The sequence below is a fragment of the Acanthochromis polyacanthus genome, chromosome 1, assembly GCF_021347895.1.
Source record: "Acanthochromis polyacanthus isolate Apoly-LR-REF ecotype Palm Island chromosome 1, KAUST_Apoly_ChrSc, whole genome shotgun sequence".
NCBI classification, from domain to species: domain Eukaryota; kingdom Metazoa; phylum Chordata; class Actinopteri; family Pomacentridae; genus Acanthochromis; species Acanthochromis polyacanthus.
In genome coordinates, this window is record NC_067113.1 from 21,564,738 (window position 1) to 21,591,201 (window position 26,464).

Sequence of the window (26,464 nt, forward strand, 5' to 3'; positions counted from 1 at the left end):
CAGGCTGTATGCTGAATGCATGTAGGCCCTAAGGCTGTGCAATTGCAGCACATACATTTAGTTCCATCCAGACTTCCAGAAACATCCCTGTGGGTCAAAATGGTTTCCTTTTATATATACTATATAACATATTATGATGCATAAGCATTAAAGCTCATACCATATTTTATATATGAGCAATGTGGTGGAAAGAGGCTTTTAAAATCGTGATATTTTGATGCATCAAATGTAAGAAACTCTTCAACTTTTTGTGGGGATTAGACTGAAGTGTAATACGCAAATAAGAATTAAATCTGGTAATGAACCAAAAAATATGTTCCCTTCAATTTACAACTTTTAGTTAGACTTTTCAGTGAAGTCTAAACTCAGACTTGTAATCATTTTAAGGGACGTGTTTTTTTGTTTGTTTTTTTAAAAAAGTCTATAATTTCATTGCAAAATAATTCAATAAGTGATTATTTTGCTGTGGTACCATCTTGGACTGTCAGGGTCCTCTGGAAGGTCCATGCACCTTATCTTGAGAATCTCTGGCCTACAAGCTGCAAAAGTGATGGGGCGGACTGTCTAAGAAATGAAGTGAATTACTTAGAAGCACTCGCATGTGGTTGCAGTGGGTAAATACACTCGCAGTGTGCGTGGGGGGGAGCAGAGAGTGCGCTCTGCCGTGCAGCCAGTCCCAACTAAACCTTCCTGAAAACGCGTATTTGAATGCAACTTGTTGACGCCTCTCTAATCCCCGCAGGAGCACCGTGAATCGCATCAGCACCGGGAAGCCCCCGTGTCTCTCCCCCGGGAGCTTAATTGTTGCTGGAGTCAAACCCACACCGACCTGCGTCCTGGTGCATCACCAAGAGATCCGCCGGTACAACATTTTCTCTGTCTGTTTTTTTTCCACTTTTCACTCACTCTGGTGATTAAACTCTGGAAAAAGTGGCGTTTTTGCAACGACATCACAATTTACAGTAATGTTCTCGAGTCGCTGAAGTTTGCCGGACGATTGAGAATACGAGTTTTGGACGCTGTTTGCGATCATTTACATTCGTATACAGACACGTACGCTCTTCCTTTTAGATGATATGTGAAGCAGTATCAGCATATATAACAGTAACATCTACAGAAGCTGGTGCGCGTTCAGTGTAACCAGTCTGTATCCTGTTTGTTCGTGCTGGACGTGCGTAAATGAAGGACGCCGCTCCCGGGATTCCCTGGTTTCTTTTCTGCTTCGCTTTTATCAAATACAAGGAGGAACGAGCATCACGAAACGAAGAAAAAGACATGGTAAGCTCAACTATGTTAGATTTTTCTTTATTTACCTCTTCACGTATCCATGATTGGTTACCATTACGCACGGATCTGAGGGCGCACGGCAGATGATATGGACACAAAATCTGTTTACTTGCTAAATTTGCTCAAGTACGCAAATACCACAGGCAAAAATAGAAACCTAAAAAGGCAAAATAGCGCAGCAGAGAATCCTAAAATACACAAAAGATGCAACGGAGTGTGATAAGGTCACTTGTGATTGACAGTGACACTGTGCAGAAGCCGGTAGGATTATTTTAGTGACAGATGTTACAGAGTTAAAGAAGATGGTACAAAGTATTCTAGGATGAGGTCACACTAAGTAACAGGACATAAAAATGAGTCCCTATTTGGAAACAGCCAGAGCTTCACATTGGTGTTAAGATGCGAAAGACAAGCTTAAACCTGCTTGAAGCCTCAGTGTACCACAACTGATTTCCAGGGTGTGTAAACAGGAGAGTGATGCCCTCAAAGGAAAAATGTTTAAAAGCATAAAACAAAACAATTTTGGTCACTTTACTACATCCTAGTAAAACTTTACGGACCTGCCCTTTAGGTGTACACAACTGAACCTGCAGAGTAATTTCAACTGGAAAATGATTGCATTTGACTGTTTATAACTGTTTAAACCTCTGATTTAAGTTAAGGGATCAGACTTGTGGCTGATTGAGTTGATCTGTGATTAAACTTATTCAGAAAAAGGCTTTCAATTCATAATGAGGTGTCATGTAGGACACAAACAGTGTTCCTTTCAGGGAAAAGCCACTGGCTGACTTTTAATGATGATGATGGCAATATATTGAAAGTGTTTACCTCCAGCACAGCACATTAACATTTGAATTCATTAAAGAAATGTAGGACAGGAGAGTGGAATTCACCACCATGAGGCTGGTGCATATGATTTAGGGGAAACATTCACAGAACTAAAACGTTGTAATTTGGTGGTATACTGGTTGTGGAGCTGGGTTTTAATACCATCTTCTAATAGGATGTTAGAGGATAAAAACTGGAAAGATTTCCAGTTTTTTTTTAGCTCCTTGCTGTCTGATCATCTCTTAAGAAGAAATGTGTGAAGATTCTTCTTTTGCCATTAGCTAGTGAGGAGGAGAGGTGAGCAGCCCAGGCATTAAGTCCATTTCAGGGTGGAAAATATAGACCTGTCCTCTGTGCTCTCAAGCTTTTCAAAAGCCCACCCGCAGCTCTCCTCGCAGAGAGAGCGTTGCATTTTTTTGCTTTAAGTAGCTGACTGATGTGAGAGATACTCTGCAAAATGAAAGAGAATCACCAGCACTGTGCTCTGACGAAATGTATTTTTCAGCACACAATGTCCCTCCATTTCTTTGGGAGACTGACACACGTGGACTTTCCTCTCTCACACTCACACCTTTTTCTCTGCTCCATTCTATCACACTGAAGCAGCACTGCACACACACACACGCACACTTGAAGACGCACACACACACAGCAGCACACACACACACCATAACAAGCAGGGTCCAACTGAAGACAGAGAAATAAATCGACCAACCATTAAAATAACAGACCCACTGATTAATATCCACTCTCCACTTAATGACACCGAATTACGCAGGATTATGATGTTAATTTTCTTTCACAGTGATGGAGGAATTTTCTCCCTTCATCTCGGCCATGAGAAGGCACATCACAAAGAGGATCCATTTGTAACTCATTCATCAAAGTGTAAAATTCTGGTTTAATAATTAATATAGGAACAGGCAGTTAATGCTTGATGGTTTCAAGGGCACACCATGTGTGAATAGAAGAACAGCTCTCCAGTATACTCTACTTCATGTAGAGAATATAAGAATTTGTCTCTCCTCAGTTTCCTGGACTTACATTGTTTTCATTGACTCTAAAATATTGAGCTGAAACTGAAATAATTCGTTTAAGTATGAATAAATTGGACTTGTCTAAACAGGTCAAAGACTTTTCTCATTGACAGACAGCATTTGCTATTTGCCCAATAACATACTGAGGAATTTTTTTCAGTTTTGAAAAATAAATGACAGAAATTTATTTCTCTGCTTTTATGCCCAGCTGTCTCTCCAAACTATCTTACGTAATGAATCTGGAATTTTGTGCATCATTACATTGCTAATAAACAGGCAGTCCATACCTAAAGTTTAAGGGGGTCATGTAGATATTTTCTCAAAATGTAATTTAATATATGCTGAATGTGGTGTTACAGGACGTCTGCTGCAGTGATTATCATGTAACTTTAACCGAAGTCGCATGCAGCTACCGACTGTATATAAAAGATGAAGGTAGCCTCCATCTAGGATTGAAAAGTGAAGTCAGTGTAGAGGTGACTTAAACCCACATTCTTTCTAATGGCCAACAGGGGGCAACTGCTCTGGTTTCAAAAAGAAGTTCAATTTCATAGAAGTCTAGAAGGAAAGGACCCTACTTCTTCCTTGGTTTATTTCCCCTGTTAACATTTTTCTAATAAGTTTATGGTCACAGTTGTTGTTTTAACTCTCTTTCGGTACATCATGATTCTCGTTTAGCAAATTTGGTCCTATTTAGAGTTAAACAGACAAAGAAAGATATGCTTTAGAGTAGGGCTACTTTGTGATTAAGTCTTTATTTGGTGGACGTGCACAGTGTCCTTTCAAGAAGAACCTCTTGGGCAGCTGTGGCTCAGGTGGTAGAGCAGGTTCTCTGCTAATTGGAAACCCAGTGATCCCCTATGTGTCCTTGGGTAAAACACAAAATCGTAAGTTGCTCCTGATGGGAGGTGGGCATGTTGCATGGCAGCTCTGCCACCATTTGTATGTGAGTGAGTGTGTTTGTGTGAATGAGGAACACGTTGTAAAGAGCTCCGTGGAGCCAAGCTAAGGTTGAAAAGTGCCACATAAATCCAGACCATTTACCTGGACTGAAAAGCGAGGCCAGAGCGGTAGTGTCAAAAACTGCAGTTCCTTGAATGGCCACATGAGGTGACTTCCAAAATGGAGCAATTCCCCAAAAACTTTATTTTAAAATGCACAAATTTACACCAGTCTACAGCTCGGCACAAAGACACTTTTGGTCTCTATAGCTAATTCACTGTGTGGGGGGATTGAATTTTTATATAAATGATCCATTTAAATAGTTTTGATGACTCAAGGTTAAGCATAATTAAAGACGTGACAGTTTTTAGAGACTGTTAGGACAGTCCATGACACAGAGATGTTTATATGACCCATCTTAGTTCCACTTACTACAGTCCATCTCTTTGCTGATTTTCAGTTTAGCCAGGTATTAGGAGGAGTCGGGCACTGTCAGGATGGCAGTAGCCAGAGCCCCCAGACTGAGCATCAGTACCGGTCTTACTTTAATGTTCAAACAGCAGCCTATAAACCAATGGGTGACAATATAGTGGCTCTTTCATATACAGTCATCGCATGCAGCCAACAAATTTTGTACCAAAATGTGCCAGCTTGAAACCTTAAAGCGTTGGCCAGGCAGCATTTTAATCCAACCCATGGAGCTAACATTAGTATAATCATCTATCCAGCTGGAAATGGATAGTTGTCTTTTCAGCTGACAAATTCAGCAGAGTCTGGCAACAAATGAGAAGTCTGTTTTTGTCTCTACTACCATCTGAAATCAAGACCCATTGTTTTAAAAAGTAAAATGAATGCTGAGAAGTAAATGTGCCACCGCTGTCACTGTAAACTGCATTGCTGCTGTGCCAGAATGGAAAGGCAGAACAACAGTAAGGAAGTGAGACAAGCCTTACCAAAATGTCTGTGTAGGTTCCCATTCATCCAGGTCATGGTTATCCAAAGTAGTTTAAATCAATCCACTGGACTTTAAGAAAGTTCCGTGAACACGTTTCACCTCTCATCCAAGAGGCTTCTTCAGTTCTAAGGCTTACCAAATGGTTGATTGTAAAATCAGGACTGACACAATAGATACTGTATGAATGCCACTATAGAGGCTTCCAGTGACGCACAAACTGCTTATTCTTCTCAGCTTCTTCATTGTAATTCACAGGCAGTAGCCTACCAGAAGTTAGTCTGTCACAGTCTGTGCTATGTATTGCATGTTTGTTGGGGTCTGGCAATCCATGACAAGAATTTCTTGAGTCAACCTGGAGGCAACTGTGTGAGCTGTAGGACTGAAACTTGAGGGAAGAAGATGCAGATATATAGATGGATTGTACAGTTTTAGCATTTGTCACTGCTCAGTATAAACCGTGTAGTTCCAGCATGTCATTTTTCCATGATCTGGTAGCAGATAAAGGTAATTCAGTGGTGTTGTCTTTACATTGTTTGTCCCACAGTCCACTGTTTATAGTACAAGATGTGAGTTGGCTGAGTAGCAGCATCACAACTGAGCAGATGGTGGAGCAGCGTCTGTGAAGAAAAATTTACCATTCAGCTCTAAAACACTCCTTCCTCAAAACATATCTTCGCCATAAGGCTTTTAAGTATCATATAAAGCTATGTATAAATACACATGTATATATTCGTGTGGTAATTCTTCCAGAAACGGAGAACTACTAAGACCAGAATAATGACTGGGAAATAGTGGGATTGCAGTGAGAAAGATGGAATGAGCACCAACACCGAACTCATTAACTGGCTTAACTGCTGACATGAGAGAGAGCTAACTACTGGCAGACAAACTTTCATAAAGTCAGGGATATGCTGTAAGTCGGCGTGATCGGAGGTCTCAAGGGTGGCATTACCTACAAAATAATGTCTTCATGTGTCACCGCAATGATGACGCACAAGTCAAACAGATCAAGTAAAGGAGCAACCATAAAGTCAACATGCAACAAGGTGTCATGAGCGTCAAGCCCAGGAATTCCCATCACTCCAGCCAGAGTTTCCTACAGCATGTTAATATTAGTCCTGTCAAGCTACATGGAAAACGTATTTAATGTGTGATGCAATTTGTTGGGCTGATAAGCTGAGTTATGCAAGGATCTGTCCAATTCAGTATTTTTTATGAAAACTTCCAAGTAACTAATCCAAGCAATGTAAGGAGGAAAAAGAAAATGTTTATAGAAGCTGCTGAATGTGTAAAAAAACAAAACCCATTTACCACTGTACTCAAAACTATGATGAAGTTAACCAGATAATCAACAGTTGGCAAATTTCGTGAACAGTCTTCTTCAACCTGAAATCTGGACTTCAATCGATTCATCAATGGCGGCCAAAAAACGTGTGTGTGTGTGTGTGTGTGTGTAGAAATAGCCTGTATATACTGGGGTCCAAAGGATGCTGTATTTTTGGAGGTAATGTTGACACTGAATTTTAGGAAGTGAAAAATCCCATTGTCCATATTTTGGCGTTGTGTTTTTTATATACAATGTAGAATTATATTGAAAATGAAATATGATAGCATCCTTGTTCATTACCATTCCAGCAGTGTCTTACATAAACTAGTTAACAACGAACAGTGGAGACACGACTTTGCTCCATACCACCATCTGCTCAGCTGTGTATACTCTGCTGCATGTGCTGCAGACAGTGCTAGAAATATCATATGATCATCTGTATAAACAATGTGATGACATAATTGCTAAATAACCCTGAAGTATCTTTTTTCCTTACTTATCATCTGCAAAATAGTAATAAAAATATTTCAGAGCAGTGCACACTGTTCAATGTGCATGACGATGCTCATTCATCTCCGATATCGGCCGGTTCCAATATATTGGTCACACTTTCACACATTGCCTTTTTCACACACTGGTTCAAACAGCTCAGTCTCCATTTCATGGCACAATTCAGTCCTTTCATCAAATCCTCTTGTCATTTTTTATGCTGCTGAGTTTTCTCTTTACACTGGAGTTAAAGCAATCCAGAAAATTGAGACTGTAATCCCATTGGATTTACAGGCAGGATTATTCGCAAGGGATTGGACTTGGTGCGAGAAAGCGGTTTTTCCCTCACCAAATAGCATGCCTCTGTCAGTGTCTACTCTCTCGCTCTGTATTTCTACGCTGTTGTTTCAACAGAGTGGTCAGTCCACCACATTGTACCGTCTCAGAACAGTGTTACTCACGTTTTGTTTTCATTCCAGATGACTTTAACCTCAGAGACCTGAGGTTTATGTCTTTAATAAGTCATTTTTCCTTCTAAGTCCTCAATTCTGTTATCTGACTCCTTTTTCCTCACTGTCTTTTTATTTTCTTTCCCTCTCCTTATCTCTTGGTCTGATTTCTTTTTTTTCTTCCTGTATCGCTCCACCTCTGACTAATCTGCAGTCAGGCTATCTAGATAATTAGAGCCAAATCCAGAGATTGGGCCCTCCAGTTGAAAGTTGTAATTATAGATCATGACAATTTGTCACTTACCATGAAAGTGACAGCAGGGGTCATATGTGAATCCATTCCAGCCTGTACTTGTCACTCTCACAGCAGCAGCCACGCACACCATTCGTGGTCAATGTCTTGAGATTGGCTGCATGTTGAAGATGCCTTGTTCCATTATGCAAAGACAGATGAGGCAGGTTGCTGTCTTGCATTGTCCAGTAGTCTGTAATTGTTGACTGTAAGTGTGTAGAAGGAGTGGATTTTATCTTCCATAATGCACATCTCAATTTGCAATGCGGAATTTATCTTTGTTTGAGCCTTAATACAATATGTACTGTAGAGTAGAAGTGTTTATATATTGGTGTTTTTAATCTATTTGTCATGTCGTGGTTGCAGTTTTAATGATATTCAAGAACAGTATTATTATTCAAGCAACAACAGGTTTACTGTTTGTTTTTGCTACTGAAAATAATGAAGAACATTAACTTTTGTGGGATCTGTTATTTATCTGCATTTCCAAATGGTTGAAAACAGTGGTCAGTTATACAAACGGGGAAGTGACATGCAACAGTGATTTGAAAGAATTCTGAGCATTTATCGCCTTTGAACTTCCATGTTGTCCAGCTGTCCACACGGTGAAACACAAATGTGACTCAGTCGTAATGGTTTCATGATACAAAAAGTAACATTATGTTGACATCATGGCTTCTCCGTCTCTTAAAGATGTTTCTCAGAGATGTTACTCACATATTTTCATGCAAGTCATGCTAAGTAATTACCTCTTCTGCATTGACAGATGATACTTGTTTTTGGTCTTTTGTTCTTTTGGCAGAAAGGCAGAAAGTTGAACCTCTTTTTCTAATCTTTGATGACAGTTTCCTGTTTGAGGCTTTCCAACAAACGGTGCAGAGCAGATATTAATCAGTAAAATCGCGCAAACTCATGCCTCTTCATGAACAGGTGGCGCTCCTAAAACCAGCATTTGGCAACAAGTTAAGAGAGTTGGTAACTTGGAACACGTTTTTTGAGCAAACTTCAGAGTAATTTAGTTTGAAAATGCAGAAAAAAATCTCGAATATGGCCCGGTGTATGCAATGCAAGGCAACTGCAGTTTTATGTAAGCTAGTCAGTCGACTATTATAAATGTTGAGTTGTAGAACAGGCTCATTGTTTGAGTTTTAGAATTGTACAGGTTCATAATGTAAGCAGGCTTGTATAGAGGCTGAATAACAATTTTTAAAACGGTTTCAGGTTCAAAGAAGGTTTGAAGTTTGCTTAATAGATTGCATTTTTGAAAATAGTCAATCAAAAGTGCACACCATGAAGACCGAAGCTAGGAATTTGCAGGTGAAGCTTCCATTTGACATTTTCTACAGAACTGGGCTGACATGAGTGGAGTTGGCTGTGATCGTTCAGCGTCTTTTTGTGAGTTTTCAAAGTCTGTACATCTTTTCTAGGGTTTAATTCTAGACCGCACTCTGAACACGAAGTTAGTTGTTAGCGCCTCTCTGAATTTTTAAAGCAGCCCAGGGTGTTAATTGACAGCCCCGTCTTTCTGTCAGAAACTTGATTCGAATTTTGTTCAACACTTCTTGCAAATTCAAAGTCAAGATGTCAGAGTTGCGGTTCTTTTTTAACTTACAAATAGGCTTACCCACATTTCTTCTGCGGCTCTGCAGTGGTGCATGGATCCATCCAGCTTAATTGACAATAAAATCGTTACACCATGTCCACGAAAACTTCAGCTGTCTGCATTTTCCTCCTCAACTATTACTGCCCCTTTGCAGAATATTCAAAAGTGGTCAAGAAATCCATGCCAGAAAGAAGTTTATTTGTAAAGCACATTTGTAAACACAAGGCTATTTCAAATTGCTTTGACATTTAAATCATTTAAAATCACATGGAAGGAGAAAATCAAACAAAACAACAATAACAAGGAGTGCAGTGTCAGTCTACTTACAGCGCTTCATGTGAAGAAAATTTAATAAAGGGCACAAAAGTGAGTGTCGGTGTGTTCATCCATTATGTATTAGTACTTTAAGCCCTTTTAAAAAACAGCAATTGATCGGTGTGTCCGTAATAATTACTCTAAACTGACATTTATAAGAACATTCCTCACATTAATACCCTTTAGACAGATGAAGCTCTTACTTTTGACCATTTTTTGAATAATTCCAGTCTTTTTTTGAATGCAGGTAAAAGCTTTTCTATTGTTGAAAGTGTACACAAAACCCCCACATGTTTTTGTGCATTTCACACAGACCTTGCAGTGGGTTGATAACATTTTTCTGCACTATCTGCACAAACTGCCCCGAGATCTAATCAGCCCACAGTAGAACATCTCTGTTGAGACCACTGTTCACCAGATCAGCTACAGAACCATTTCTCTTCACTCCAGCTCATCCTCCTCACAACATGCACAGCGCTGCAGGGCTCAATTTTTGATCCAATTTAAGTGTACATGATAACCGTCGGCTATATGATTCTTAATGTTTTATTCCACTAGCATGCTGACGACTGTTAAAGCCCTGCTTCTGTAATACCAGTTCTTTGAATTCAGACAAAAATACAATATGAATTTTGTAACAAAATTTTAAAATGATATCAAGATACCTCTCACAAAAGTTCTTTATTAATGAAACAGCTAATCAACAATTGGTCCACAAGCAAATCCTGAACATAATTTATGAGGCATCTGAGCTGTAGAGGTTGTTACTTATTCCCAGCCTTCATTATTTCTTTGAATCCACAATTACATTAATTTCATACCCTATATCATCTGTCCCACACAATTCTGTATATACAAGCAGTTTGCACATTGCTATGTTTAGCTACTGGCTATCTTTACTCTTCTTCTCACACTTTGTATCATCACTTTCTGTCAATATGGGGAAACTAAACTCTAGTAGGCTTTCATGTTGTGCTCTTCAGTGCTCTTGTCAAACATCCGCTGCTGTCTGCTGGATGGATCATTGTTTTCCAACCTCGAGTGAATCACTGCCCCTTCACTTTTATGACTTATGCACACACTCGAACATAAAAGGTAAAGATAAAAGCACTCCTGTTTGTCATTATCCGTTGATTTGAATTTCTCTTGAGGCACTTCCTCTTACATAAACATCCTGACTGTCCCCATCACGGCGTCCAGACGTACTTCTTTCTGTAGTGTTTGTGTGACAAAGTTAGTGTGTATTTCCTTATTTTACACAAACAAATGCTTGGAGGCCAAGAGAACTCAATGCACTGTAAATTAAGAGACGTGGAAATACATGAATGTAGAAAACATCATCAGTTTGAAAATGCACACAGCTCATCCTAACTGACCAAGTCACTGCATATACACACAACACAACCTACTGCACGAATGTGCTGCTAGTATTGCAAATAGCAATCTGTTTCCAGGGGACACAAAATACTCAGCTGGGACAAAATTGTTCTTTAAAGCTTTTTAACTTCTGGAGTTTCACTACTAGTCAGTGGTGAATAATCTAAAATGTAATGTTTATGCAATATTGTTGCAGGTATCTGCTGATAACTGAGCTTCAGTCTTTTGCTTTTTTAAGATGACCAGCTCAAAAAATCTTTCAAAATGCATAGAATTAATAGTGGAAGGTTGCACTACTGTGCTGCTGTAATGTCAGCAAAACTTGCAATTTGCCCATTTTCAATTTAATAATAGATTCTGAAAGTAATGATGAACATTATAGCCAGCCAACATAGCACTGCACTATCCATTGCACTGCATTTCTTGTTTCTTCGTGTCTTTTTTGTTTTTTCTACTGTGCCTTGCAGTCTTGTAAGTCAGCACCAGAGTCTGAGAGAAACAACATTTCAATCCCATACATGTCCTGTACATATGGCAGAATTGACAATACAATTGACTTTGATTAATGCAACATGTCACTGGACATGAATGGATATTTTCTGAATATGTTTTGAAGTGAAATTCACCTTTTTATTTTTTTTTTTTAGATGGACACATTATCCACATCCTCTTGGATTCTATAAGTTGCATGGTGCATCAGGCTTGGCTTGTAAACTGGCTGCAATATCAAAAACCCTGCTGACAGGTATTACATCATAAAACAATATGCGATAACATTAGAACAAAACCAGTCCGATGTTCTTGGTAAATCTGCAAATTGCAACATGGAAAACAATATAATTTGTCCAAACTGATGTGGACGCATTTGTTTTTTTGACTGATTTGTCATAATTCAACAAGTTTAACACATGGAATTTTCATGAGCATATCGAGAAATCCACATTCTATCTCCTGACAGAGATGCTTCCATAGACTGACACCCCATTCCCCTTGAGGGCCTGAGTTTTCTATTTTTAACCAGCTCATGTGACAATGCACACATATACACATGCTAAGCTTATACATGAAAATACATAAACATTTAGTCTCTGTGAGACTTAATGTGGTAACTTACAGAGCTTGCATCTTGCTGCAGTTTGCTTTCACTATGTATCTTAAGCTCACTGAATCTATGCATTTTCTGCAAATGAATTTGAAAACAGTCCTTAGGCTTCACACTGCTTCACCTGCTCTGGAGTAGGTTTAGAGATGTAAATCAACTGTAAGAAGCACCACCCTTTCATTAGTTCTTGTCCTGATCATATTCTGCATGGATATCGTCGATTCTCTGCTGAGGGAGTACATTATGTTTGTATGTATGTAAACGTGTTTATTCTGTATGTTAGTAACACCACTGAACAGACAGTTATAGTAGTGCAAACTGTATGTTTAATGCGGCCTTGGGAACCTACATTTACTAAGTCAGTGATGCAGAAAACACATAAATATGTTTTTAACTCGATCCTGATTTGCTGCCAGGTCTGTTTTACACTGCTGGTACTGCAGCTAATCAAACACAGATTAGAAAATTGATTTGTGAATTGATATTTGTCACAGAGAGTATTCATTAATTAAAATTAATGCTGCTTAATATTAGCCAACCCAGAGAAAGTCTGGCTATGTCAAACTTGCCATGTAACACATCCAAGATAAACAAACTATTTTTTAGTGCGTTTATAGTGGACTTTATCATCAACACACTATTACCACCATGAAGCTTTGTCAGTTTGTTTCTTTTCCTGCATCTAAAAAGTGGGCTGTCGTATCTTTTTGGGCTGATAGAATCACTACTCGTTTGAAGGCGCTGAGACAGATATGAACTCTAGCTTTGAACTTACTTGTACCTACTTGCAAACATTCAGCGTGCATTGATTAGATTAGAATCTGATAAACCCACAGTTTGGCTGTGCACAAGGGTACACAGAAACCCTTCTGTGCTTGAGAAACAAATACAGTGTTCTGTGGTTAGAACCACAGCTGAGACGGTCTGCGTTTGCATATTTCCAAGCAGTATGAGTTCTGACATTAGTGCAGCAAGATACAAACTCTCAACTTGTGAACCACTGTGTTAAAATGGTTAATTTAGCGTATGAGTAAAAAGTTGGTGGTTCAGTTTAGATACTGGAATAGGTGAAATTTGATTAAACTGCAAAGCCTCTGAGTTAGGCACTGTTTGACATTAGTTACATTAGTAAACAAAGAAAAATAAATAAATTAAAAAAAAGCTGAACATTTGACACCTAATGTTCCAGAAAAAAATATGTTAAAAATGTGCAAACTTTAGTGGTCAGCAACTGTCTGTAAAATTTGATTATTTTCATCAATTTGATCCACAGAAATTTTGTAATATTACAGTCACATATTTTAAAAGGACTTACAATTCTACTGTTTGTTTTTTTTTTTTTTTTTGCAGTCAGTCTGTAATTTATCGTATTTTGTGATTTTTCTAGATATTATCCTTAATTTAACAAAAATGAAATATCCTACAGAGTTGTGATGTGGACAGTATTTACAATTTTGGCCTTTTTACTTAACATTATTTGTTTAACATTAGTTAAGATTCAAATTAATATATTCTTTGGTGATCTCTCAAGTTATAATCTGTACTTGCAAAAAAGAAAAAAATCAACAAAACAGGCAATTATTTGAAAAATAAAGTTAAAACTATTACAAAACATTAGCTTTTTTTTTGTTTTACACTATCCCAAATCTCTTTCGCACTAAGAGTGTTTTAATCACAAGCTCTTCATCATTCAACATCTTCAACATTTAAAGCAGATCCTTATTCTGTCTGCTTCTCTCTCTTCTCTTCACCAAACACAGACTGACTGTGACAGATCATTTCTGCATCTGCTCATCTCAGGCCCACTCTCCATGAAGGTGCTTCTCATGTGTCCTAGATTTGCACTGGGCCTGTTCCACTTTCAAAGGGTCATGCACATACAGTGAGTGGTGAATACTACATTTGGGGAAGGTTGTCTGTGCAGTGGGTGGCTTGGATGTGCTGATAAAGTTAATTCTGGGCAGAAATGAAGAGAGGAAGAGCTGTCAGACGCTGCTTTTAATCCAGTTTTAACAAGCTGCTGTAACTACAACAAACATCGGGGACTTTGATTAAGAAAAAACTCCTAATTTTCTTGCTAAGAGGCTAAACTGTCCCATTTTGAACAATCTGTTCCCTTCCCATCGGCTTACAGAAGAGCTGAGATTATCCTTCTCAGCCTCTATAATGAGTCCTGAGGTTTGAACAGAACACTATCACCGTGTTTGCAGTTCATTGTCTTGCACTTCAGTCAATCACTGTAAGTCAACATGTAAACCTGTAAACCTCTCCATTGTCCCCAATTCCTATGAGGGATAATTGTTTGGTATTTTCATTATGCATGCTCACGTCTTTTCTATGTGTAGGCGGATGGTTGAAAGGTGGTGCAACGTATGTGTGATTGTACATGTGCATACTTCTGCACATGTGGAGCCCACGTAGCTTGAGGAAAACATGCACTCTCCGTGCTCTCAGTAACCTGCAAACATCAGAAATGTGATAAACCCTTGAGACCTTAAGAAGCATGCAATTTGATTTGCCGTTTCCTGAACTACAGCAGGACGTGCCAGCATTTTGCAGTTCATACATGCCAACCATTCATGACAATGTGTCCATTATTCCACGTGGCTATAAAGCTATTGCTGTAGGTACGTGTGATTTTAAAGGCATAGACTCCATCTCCCAGCTGTCTGATGTGATTGTATGCACTCTAACCTTTAGGCTACGCTTTGACATTTATCATTTCTGAGGTTCTGTTGACGTTTCAAGATTGCGACTAATCTATATTTTATAGTTTAATTTCCACACATATGATGCAGTCCAGCAATCTATAATTCAGTATTTTCATGGCACTAAGCAAACTACATTGTACCAAAAAAAAAACCCATTTCTGGTGCAAAATCAAACAGCACCCTGGATTTCATACTGACTGGAATAATAAGCAAAATTAAGCCAAAGGCATTGGCAGTGCACCTCGGCTTGGAGACTGTTGAAATGCAGTTCACCTCCGAGCACCAATGGAGCGATCTTTATTGTTTGAAGCCAAAGACGTAGGTTTGGTTTCAGAAGTGGGTGCTGGAAGCGTAAAATATATATTTCCTACATTTGTCCTACATTTGAATTCATCAAGCAAATACAATTGCTTATTGTCCTTTTCAAAACGATGCATGAAAACAGAAGCAGAAAAGACAGAAATGTCATGTAGATCTCTTTTGCTAATAAGTTCTGGCATTCAATTTGGAAAGTATTTATATATTGTTGTATTTTTTTAAGGGCTGCACAGTGAGGTAGTGGTTAGCACTTTCGCCTTGCAGTGAGAAGATCCCCGGTTCAAATCCCGGCTTTCCCGGGATCTTTCTGCATGGAGTTTGCATGTTCTCCCTGTGCATGCGTGGGTTTTCTCCGGGCACTCCGGCTTCCTCCCACAGTCCAAAAATATGCTGAGGTTAATTGATTACTCTAAATTGCCTGTAGGTGTGAATGTGAGTGTGGTTGTGTGTCTGTATATGTAGCCCTGTGACAGACTGGCGACCTGTCCAGGGTGTCCCCTGCCTTCGCCCGAGTCAGCTGGGATAGGCTCCAGCACCCCAATGAGGATAAAGCGGTGTATAGAGGATGGATGGATGGATGGGAATGGCTCCATTTTGGAAGTCACCTCATGTGGCCATTCAAGGAACTGCAGTTTTTGACACTACCGCTCTGGCCTCGCTTTTCAGTCCAGGTAAATGGTCTGGATTTATGTGGCACTTTTCAACCTTAGCTTGGCTCCACGGAGCTCTTTACAATCTGTTCCTCATTCACACAAACACACTCACTCACATACAAATGGTGGCAGAGCAGCCATGCAACATGCCCACCTCCCATCAGGAGCAACTTATGATTTTGTGTTTTACCCAAGGACACTTAGGGGATCACTGGGTTAAAATAAATTTAAACTGTAAGTAATGAGACATCAATAGTATGCAGAGTCGCTCTTTGTTTCCACTATTTGTAAAGAAATTCAACTTTCATTTTTCTTTTTTGTTTTATTTTTAGCATTTTAACTTTCTTATATTGCACGAAAGACATTTTAGAGCTCTTTCTATTTCTGTAGAAGTGCTGTGCAGACTTGTGCTGTTTCTAAAGTGGTGCAGGACTGTATATTGTAGTGAGATGCTCCCATAGCGCAGAAAAATTTGGCATAGAACACTTCGAAACTGTTTGGAGTTTCGAGGGGCTAACCTGAAACACAAAGTTAGAGGGGCTGCGTGGCAAAGTTACATGTCATTCCTTGTTTCCTGGCAGTTGTTTCAAGGCAGATGGCTGCCTTCCCTGAGTCTGGTTCTGTTGGAGTTTTTATTTCCTCCCTGTTAGTTTTTTTTTTTTTTCTGATTTCTTCCCACCATCACCGGCTGCTTCCTCATCAGGAATCCAAAGGCAGCATTGGAATGTTGAGTTCTCTGTTCTTTGTTCAAAATATGTGAAGCGCTGGGAGTTGACATATGTTAAATAAATTAAACTGAATTGAAAATTGAATTGATTTTTAAAGCTAAAGAGTGTCTAAGTATTGCTGTCAGGCTGCACTCAGTCCCAACAACCCCAGCGCTGACACCACTGGCTGTTACTCAGTCATGATTATATTATTTTGCAGTCAAGATAGACTACTAACTGCAGCCGTATCAATATTTTTGCCAATCTGAGCCATTTATCATACGGTGGTAGCAGGACAGTAAGAGAATAACATTCAGAGACATTAGTATAAAAATTAACCTGACACTATTTTAACTGCATCACAGCAGATACCCTTACTGCTTTATCTCAGTGTTTTGTTCATTTACCCCATCCCGTTACCTTCATCCCCTTTCCCCTTCATTAAGCCCCAACCTTTGTCTCCATTGATGTAAACTTCTACCCCTTACCCACCCACACACAAACACACAAACACACACACTCATCCATGCTCACCTACCATTTAGTGCACGCTTGAGCAAACACCAGACATTAGCTGACAGCGGAGGTAGCGATGGCTGTACTCCTTGGAGCTAAATCAATTAGCCTATCTCTGCTGGGGCCATGCGGTGTGTGCAGACCAGCTAGGATCAGAGGGTTTAGCTGTTTCACCCAGACCAACAAACAGGCTGCTGTGAACGCTGCAGCATCTGCTTGGATTTGGCCCAAGCCTGAAAGGAATGAATTGGATTTGTAGTGAGTGGTGTGTGATGCGATGGGGCCGACTAGGCAGGGATGCAATGTTGTCTGTGCTCCAGTTCTGCTCTTCACACATGAGTAAAGTCTACATTTTTGTGCCTGTTTTTGTTTGCTTTGTAGTAGCAACCTTTTTTAAGGATGATAAATGCACATCTCACCTTAGAGGCCTGACTGCATCTCCCTGTATTAGACCTTCGATTTTAAAGCCAGATGTAGACATAATACGTTTCACACAAACAGTATACAGCCTATTTTAGGCAAGGCCTGCTCTTGATTGAAAATCTTTTCCTCTCCTCCATTCATTATGAACCTCATTAAATCACTCTGCGGTAAACCAGGCCCTTAGGAGATAAGCCTTGTCCTTGACTGGTTTGATGTGTAAACAGATAAGCTGTTCAGTCGTCGATCAAACATGCTACTGCACATGTGTGCGTATGTGGAATATGATATGCACCAGAAACATTACCGTAGAGTAGTTTGCAACAGGGAGAAATTAACCTGCAAGTGCCGTCCACAACAGTCGTCCAGCTGCCTCACTGTGCGGTGCATTCAGGATCACAGCACTAGGACTAAGTGTTCTTACCAGCACTGCACTTCTCAGTCTTCTCTACTGATGCAATGAAGTGTGACTGTAAGGTAGTCACGCTGAGTGTGAGCTGTGTGAGCTGTGTGACGCTTCACCTTCCAGCAGTTCTAATAAATCTGCACCCGATGTTCTGTTTGTAATGTCCTAAGAGTACAAGAATAACAAAATTAGCTTAAGCTTTTTTTTTTTACATGTCTTCCAAGAAATCTCATCAAGAAGCAGAAAAATTGTGCTGTGTAGCTTAAAGCTCAGAATGTTTTGGTCTCCACCGTCTGCCTCCTGCAATACTTCACCGCTGGATTATTCCTGTGTGACACTTAGCTTAACTGTGTATCGATTATTGTGATCATGCCACTCAAAGTGTTCTGTTTCAAAAAATTACATTTAGAGCATTTAGAATTTTGAAACAAGATCCAGTTTAGATCAGCAGGGCTCAGTTAGACCGTCATTTGTGTTTTTTTTATTTCGATGTGAAGCCCACATTTACCTAGGCGGGTGGAATCAGTTCTCATTGCCCTTTTCTTTGCTGCTCAACAGCATGTTTTTGATGGAGGGCACCCAGTAGCTGACTACCCTCTTGGCCATTTGAATGTCATGGTGCAGGTTTGGAGCAGGACAAAGCAGGGACAGAGCATATGCTTTTATGTTGTGTGATGTGAGGGAGCTTTGAATTAATAATTTCAACAACTAAAACTGAAGATATTCTGTTCTGTTGTTTCTCATTAAATCAGTAACAGTCATGCCTCGTCCAACTTTACATTAAGGCCTGAGGAACAGTCCACAGGAAATCTACTGTCAGTCTTTCAGTCTATAAGTCAAAAATTGTACATTACGGTTTTGTTCCTTCGTATTAACAGATCTGCCTTCAGTGTTGAAAATGACAAAATATGAAAACCTCTGATTTCCATGCTCCATCATCAAGTGAATACAATTTTGCCCCTATAGTGGTTGCTACCTACCGTTTGGTAACCGTTGTCTTGTCATGCTTGAGTCTTTGCTGAAGTTGAACTGGACTGTAATTGCATATGTCAACCCAGAGTCACTGGCTATCGTGTAAATCGTGAAGGAAATTTAATTGACTGCACTCAGTAACAGTGTGATATGAATGTGCTTTTGCTGCTCAGCAAAAACAGAAGGAAACTAGAAAAACACTCGGAGAGCGCATACCTCTGCCAGGCCGTCCGTCCGTCCGTCCGTCCGTCTGTCTGTCTACAGCATAACTCAAAAAGTCATGGACGGATTTTCACCAAATTTTTACAGGATGTCCGGAAGAGCAAAAGTAACAATCAATTAGATTTTGGAGGTGATCCGGATCACTGTCTGGATCCGCCAGGCCATCTGTCAATTGTACATAGTCCTTCAAAAAAATCCTGGATCCAGACGAAAATCCATCCATGACTTTTTGAGTTATGCTGTTAACAGAAAAACAGACAGACAGACAAACTCCGGTGATTACATAACCTCCTGGCGGAGGTAACTAGAAAAGCACTCTGAGAGCGCAGACCTCCGCCAGGCCATCTGGCGGCCATCTCTCAATTGTACAGAGTCCTTCAAAAAAATCCTGGATCCAGACGGTGATCTGGATCATCTCCAAAATCTAATCGATTGTTACTTTTGCTCTTCCGGACATTCTGTAAAATTTTGGTGAAAATCCGTCCATAACTTTTTGAGTTATGCTGTTAACAGACAAACAGACAAACAGACAAACGCCGGTGATTACATAACCTCCTGGCAGAGGTAACAACACAGTAAATTCAGATGAGAGTCAGTACAACTGAAGGGTTTGGAAGCAGAGTGGTTTAAGCCACTTTCTTAGTAGTTAGAAAAACGGGTTTAAATTTTTGTGTTTTCCAATATGGTCTAACATTCGAAGCACCACTGTAATGCTATATTTGGATTGTGGGTTAGACCATTTTTCACTAAAATCTAGACCATAAAATATGACAGAACTTCATCATGGTTGGGGTTAAATAAAGGATGTGGCTGTGATGTTCTCTCAAAATAGTGACTTTCTTTTGGTGAATCTTTTGCATTCAGGGAGATGAGCACTGTGACTAAAATGGATAGCCCATCTTAAAAAAAAAAAAAAGTTTATCAAGGCAGCCCAACTGCATGATCCACATATATGGCAAAATATTTACTCTGAGTTTCATTTTTTGTCTGGTAGGTTGTTGGCAAAGAAAATGGTAACGCACAGGTAGTGGAAAGGGGTCCATGCTAACTGAAATAATTGGCTCATGGCGGGCTTTATACCCATAACCTGCATCCGATAAGTCAGACAATATCCCAGCAAATATAAGATGGATTGCCATGAAATTTGGTGCAGCCATTCATGGCCCTCAGAGAATGGATGTATTCTAGTGAAATGTTTAATAACAACTAGATGGATTGCTATGGTACAGTATAAGTACAGACCATGTTCACATTTCTTCCAGAAAATTTAGTCCTTTGCCATTTCATTTTGTGCCATCATCAGGTGGTTTGTGACCAAATATTTGCAAAACATTCCAGTCAGTCCCAGCTTTTGTTTGACTATTTAACTAGTAACATAATAGACTAACATGGTTAAGATGATGGAGATTCTACCTAATAAACATCAGCATTTTAGCATTGTCATTCTGAGCATCGCAGCATGATGTTAGCATTACTTCTAACCCAGCGTGCTTCAGTACAGCCTCACAAACCTGCTAGAATGAAAGCAAAGAAAGTTTCAAGCCCTTAAATGCACCTCAAAAAGACGAGGAGACAGGAGGCTTCAGTAGGAGCTTAGAAAGAGGAACCACAGGTGTATCCTACCTCTCAAATCCCCACTGGAAGGGGCTTAGACTTTGTTTCCTTCAAATGATCTAAATCAGTGAATGAAAGTTATTTGTGAGCGAAAGGATGTATTCCTTGAATGATTCTCACCGTCAGAACTGAGAGCAAACCTTTCACATAAAGACATACAGCATATAAACCGCACAAGGTTTCAAATCGGTACCGAGTATCAAAACAAAAATGTTTGCGCTCGCCTAAGTGTTTGCAAATTAATGCACTACAGCGACAGGACTGTTTTCGTCTATTGTTTAATATGCCCATTTGTTGTCACAGCAGAAGCACAATAATCCTCCTCAAGAACCTAGCTGCCAATCATCACTTCAGCTAATGGAGGTGATTTGCAGAGTCAGGAACAAACATTCACTTGGAAATCAGTCTTGACACTCATCATGTGCTGGCAGGAGGATGTGTTAAATGTGAAACTGCAAATAGTTGTAATTACTCTGGCTAAACGTGCTTTGTTCCTTAATATTCCAGCACCCCTTCATAGCTTGTTGACGTGTGAAATTTGACATGGCCTGAAAAAAAATGGACAGTTATTCAGACTTAGTTTCAGGAATCAAGTCTAATTTCATTCCCTAATCTTGCCCTGTTTTAGTTGTATAAAATCCATCACCTAGACAAAACTCTGTCGAGATTTTACTATCTGTGCATGAGTTCTTCACAAATTGTTGAACTACAAGTGGACTGCTCATGCAATCACTGTTAAATAATACATTAAGCCAACCCTAATATATGGATGAAAAGCTGGACGCTGGGAATGCCTCATGTAGTAATTAGTAGTCATTTGAAGTCCTTATACCTTCTGGGACATAATATTACATTTCCACATTTCAGTTCCTATCTCCTTCATGAAATTAAGCCGGCTTGTCATCCTGTGATAATGTTCTGTTGCTGCTAGCTGGAGGTAACATGGTCAGTTTCTATTTGTACCACTGTGCTCTAATTTCCAAGCTCCGTGAACAGTTATATGAACTAAAAAGTTGCAGATTACTTGCCTTTATGTTGAGAATTTCAACTGAATGACAGAGGATTTGTTGCAAATATCATGTAGTGCAGTTAGTACAGCAAAATAATTCTTGCTAACTTCGCTTAAGTGCCTTTTATAACTTCTGCTGAAGATTTGGATCATTTAAAGTTGCAAATGTGCATTTATTGCCACTAATCTGTTGGATATTTGATTCATCTAATGTTTGTTTATTGTGTGTGTTTATGTACACAACATAGTAAATGGGATGATGATAAACTAAAGAAATATAACTAATATTCTGTCTATTTTTCTCTCTTCTTCCAATGTGTCTCACCCAGGATGAAAATGCCTCGGAGGAAGCCGGATGAAAGCCTGACTAAACCTTCTAATCTGTACGAACAGCACAAGTGAAAGTTTATCTGATAGGCAATGCACTGAAGAAGAAGCGGTTAATACACAAGCGTTTAACACTGGGAACCTGAAATAATAAAGACTCTGCTGATCGTGGCATTTCAGCAAGCTTGTACATAACTGCCAAAAAGCCCCGCGGATATCAAATAATTATCTATGGGCAGACTTTCTAACTAGAATTGTTCCTCGGCCGCTTTTGATGTCAGTCGTGTCACTGTAGTGTTTTGGCTTCCTAGCATCATCAGAGACACCAGGCACCGCCAAGTTTCAGTCCGAACCTCAAATCAGGAGGCCTCATGTGGACTTGAGAAAAGATAAGAAAGAGACAACAAGCAAACCTTTGTATCTGTTGTCATCATCTTCCTACATGCAGCTCCCCGCTTAGCTTTATTGAAAAGGAGGAGCCCATTAAAGCATTTGATAGATAGGAAAGCTTGGTCTGAAGGTGTGGTTGCCGGCTGGCTGCTGGTGGGAGATGAGATAACAGATCTGGGAAGAGAGAAAAGACGTGTCTGTCTGATGGGAGCGGAATACAAATTAGGATCTGGCTCTCTTGCAGCTACACCAGTGGAGCAAATCAATACTCGAGAAGTGAAATGGGCAAATTAGTCAGTGGTTGAAGGCAATTCATCATCAGGATCATTAATTGTAACGTGAAATGATGGAATTTGACATTTGCTAAAGGTTGGTATGAAATTATTTAGACATTAAAGGGTTGAAAAATTGAGGACAACATTCAGTGAAGGGAGGATAAAAGACAAAGTTTTGCATTTTTTTTGCAACCGAAACCAACAGTGTCAAACCACGATACAGCCTCCTTCGATGCCATGCTGGAACTTTTAAGATTACAGCAATGAGTCTAAACTTTATACAAATGACGGTTTAAAGGCATAGAGGCAAGATGGAGTTGGATAACAGCTCTTTGGACTACTTCACCAGTAACTTCACAGAGATTCCTGACACCGCAACAGTTCCACCGTGGAGCGAGGCCACGCTGCTCAGCCTGCAGGTCTCCCTGTCTGCTCTGCTGGCCCTCGTCACCTTGGCTACGGTGCTTTCAAATGCCTTCGTTATCGCCACCATCTTCCTCACCAGGAAGCTCCACACACCTGCCAACTTCCTGATCGGCTCTCTGGCCGTCACAGACCTGCTGGTGTCGATTTTAGTCATGCCAATAAGCATCGTCTACACTGTCAGCAAGACGTGGTCGCTGGGGCAGATTGTTTGTGACATCTGGCTGTCGTCTGACATCACGTTCTGCACGGCCTCCATCCTGCACCTGTGTGTGATTGCGCTGGACCGCTACTGGGCCATCACAGATGCTCTGGAGTACTCAAAACGCCGCACCATGCGCCGGGCGGCGATCATGGTCGGGGTAGTGTGGGTGATTTCAATATCGATTTCCATGCCTCCACTTTTCTGGCGGCAGGCCAAAGCCCACGAGGAGCTGACAGAGTGCATGGTGAATACAGATCAGATCTCTTACACCCTGTACTCCACCTTTGGCGCCTTCTATGTTCCCACAGTGCTTCTCATCATCCTCTACGGACGGATTTACGTCGCGGCCCGCTCTCGCATCTTCAAGACGCCGTCGTCGTCTGGGAAGCGTTTCACCACGGCACAGCTCATCCAGACCTCGGCAGGCTCCTCTCTCTGTTCTCTTAATTCCGCCTCCCACCAGGAAGCGCACCTACACTCTGGAGGCGGCGGAGGAGGAGGGGGAGGATCGCCGCTGTTCATGAATAGTGTGAAAGTGAAGCTGGCAGACAGCGTGCTGGAGAGGAAACGTCTGTGCGCAGCGCGGGAGAGGAAAGCAACCAAGACTCTGGGCATCATCCTGGGCGCCTTCATTGTCTGTTGGCTGCCGTTCTTTGTTGGCACTCTCGTCATGGCCATATGTAAAGATTGCTGGTTTGATCCGGTGCTGTTTGATATCTTTACCTGGCTTGGATACCTGAACTCCCTTATCAATCCCGTCATCTACACCGCATTCAATGATGAGTTCAAGCAGGCTTTCCAAAAACTCGTCAAATTCAGACGGTGCTCCTGAAGAACCCAGAGTGGATTAAAACTTGCATTTCCAGGAAGAAAAAGAAGATAATATATCATAATGATAGTGGAACTGTACACTTAGATGTCCCATCTTGTAAGCACATGCTAAATGTTATATCTTTTTTTTTTAACATCGATCCGCTGCGTGCCATAGATCTTTAGATACAGTATATCTATCATATAGACTGATGCATGCTTCTTTAAAAAGAGAAAATCTCTAAAACTGTGGAACCCATCTTCAGAAAAATGAAGGGAGTTTTAAGTCTGTTTCAGGTCACAGGGACATTGCTGTTATTTCTTGGACAAGAGCAAAAATTCTAAACAAACAAGGACTTAGGGTGACTGTGTGGAAAGAGCAAAACTCAGAGCGACTGGATTTAATCCGGGGGAAATGAAAAGCCATGAAATATATGTTGTCTAAATCTGTGTCATGCTTTATGCCGCTGCTCCCATATGATGTTTCCGTGGTACAGTAAAGTGCTTAGAAAGACTCCGTATTCTAAAGATTCAGTAAAAACTGTCTCTACATATGCAATTATACTTGAAAGAGGTGTGTGTGTGTGAGTGTGTGTAACGGTAGTTCCTGTAATATATGTGTGTTTGAAGAAGGGAGGATTTTCAAGGGTTTGACATTTCTACATGCTATTCTCCAGTGAGGCATTTCTCGTCATTACAGAGACTGAAATGGAAGCAACATTTCCACTCTGAATGTTAAATAGCACACAATGCCATAGCAACAAATAATTCCCTCTGACATTCCTCCAAACTGATGTTGCTCAAGCGAAAAAAAATGTCAGAAGAAGGGTCAAACTTATCAATGAGGCTTGGATACAGAGAATGATTCTGTTTGAGGGATTTAATGTGTTTGCTTTCTTAATGTAAATGCTTATTTTACCTTCATGTGGGAAAGTGTCATTAGCAGATGCTATGTTATCACAGGAATACACAGATGGTGAATATGAAAAAAAAAAGGTTGTTACCCTCAGTCCTGACAGCCGTAGACTGAAATCTGTGGTTGATGATGGATTGTATGTGCCATATTTCATTGAGGATATAACGGCTAATGTAATAACTGTGGATGTGTTTCCCAAATAACTTTTTTTATGTTTAAAGGTGTAAAGAAAGAATATAAAATGGCAGGTGAGTGGGTTAAAAAAAAGAAATCGAAGATGTTTGAGAAAGAAAATCAAGCAAACAAAAAATAAAACTTAAAAGATAACCTACTCATGTTCCATCTTTAAGGAGCTGTCATTGTTGGTGAATGGGAATTATGGCACTTGTCAGAAGAAAATAATCTTTTACATAGTGATTTGCACACACACTTTTCTCAAAGGCATGATGTCAGTCTGCAAAATCAACAAAACAGGAGTCAAAAATTCAAAGTTGAACAACCTTTGTGTGTTTTGTTTGTCTCTGCCCGCTACATCAAAGAATCTGTGAGCATCAGTTCAAGGAACAGGTGGCAAACAACCAATATGAATGAATTAACTTGAAATTTAGGAACTCTTCGCACATTTATTTTACGAGATGGATGATCGTATCCAAAAGATTCAAACTCGCTTCTGTACACTGTATGAAGCAAAAAAGAAATGTTTTGTTATTCTCTCCAATTGGAGGTGGAGATTGTGGAAACACTTCAAAGATGCTGTCCAACAAAATGCCCGGTGTTGAGACAGACACCACGCTGTCTGTGTCGGTGACTCACTCCACAGATACACCAGGTCTATCATCTCCACCTCTAAAGCAACAACACAGGCTGACCTAATGGATGCTGATGTCTTTCTGCCATCAATTCTTCATGTTTGTCCATCAGAGCACCAGCTGTAGATACACATAGGTATACATACACATCCTCGTGGTGCCATATCCAGCAGTGCTCTCAGTATCTTCTCCACTGATCTGTAAATGAGGTAGCCAGTGCAATTATGCAGGACCATCAGCTTAGCCATTTAAAATAAATGTATTATTAATGTGCAGTTCATTTGTTTATACTTCCAAAGAGAGCTGGTTGGACCATCTGCCCATTGTGCAGAGGAGTTCATCTCTCATACAAACTAAATGGGAGGTTGTCATTGCAGCTGCCGAATGTGTTTTTAATAGTTTGATTTTTCTTTTTGTTCAGTCCAGCAAAGTCATTTCCATAATGGAGAACATCAGTGTGTAATATGCTAAATGTATTTTCCAACAGACTGGTTGGCTAATTGGGAAACAAGCTGATAACATTGACTTATTCTAACCTCTCAATCTGGCAAACACATGCTTATACATCATTGCAGGCTCACAGTCATTCAGGTCATGGATTTTCTAAGAGCCTCAATAAACAGCAACTGAACCTCTTTTTGGTTCTTGAAGACCTTTCACCTCCTGGATACACGGTGAAACTGCAAGAGTCCATTTTTTTGGAACTGAAGCACTTTGGAGATTATTCACACATAAAGCAGATACATAGCATTCAGTTG

General features: G+C 40.1%; 1 protein-coding gene across 2 annotated transcripts; it reads left to right on the top strand.

The window, feature by feature from the left end:
* The first annotated feature begins 602 nt into the window (after positions 1-602).
* htr1d (5-hydroxytryptamine (serotonin) receptor 1D, G protein-coupled) lies at positions 603-25,224 on the top strand. Of its 2 annotated transcripts, XM_051956902.1 has the most exons (3): positions 603-1,278; positions 11,549-11,646; positions 21,881-25,224. In XM_051956902.1, exon 3 carries the CDS (start codon positions 22,855-22,857, stop codon positions 24,001-24,003), a length of 1,149 nt encoding a protein of 382 aa, XP_051812862.1. In that variant the 5' UTR covers positions 603-1,278; positions 11,549-11,646; positions 21,881-22,854; the 3' UTR covers positions 24,004-25,224. The 2 variants fall into 2 exon arrangements, with proteins under 2 accessions (XP_051812862.1, XP_022052679.1); XM_022196987.2 differs by lacking the exon at positions 11,549-11,646.
* The last annotated feature ends 1,240 nt before the right edge of the window (positions 25,225-26,464 follow it).

What these genes read in the sequence shown, in the direction of transcription:
- htr1d (XM_051956902.1), top strand. Translation starts at nt 22,855, where the DNA reads ATGGAGTTGGATAACAGCTCTTTGGACTACTTCACCAGTAACTTCACA.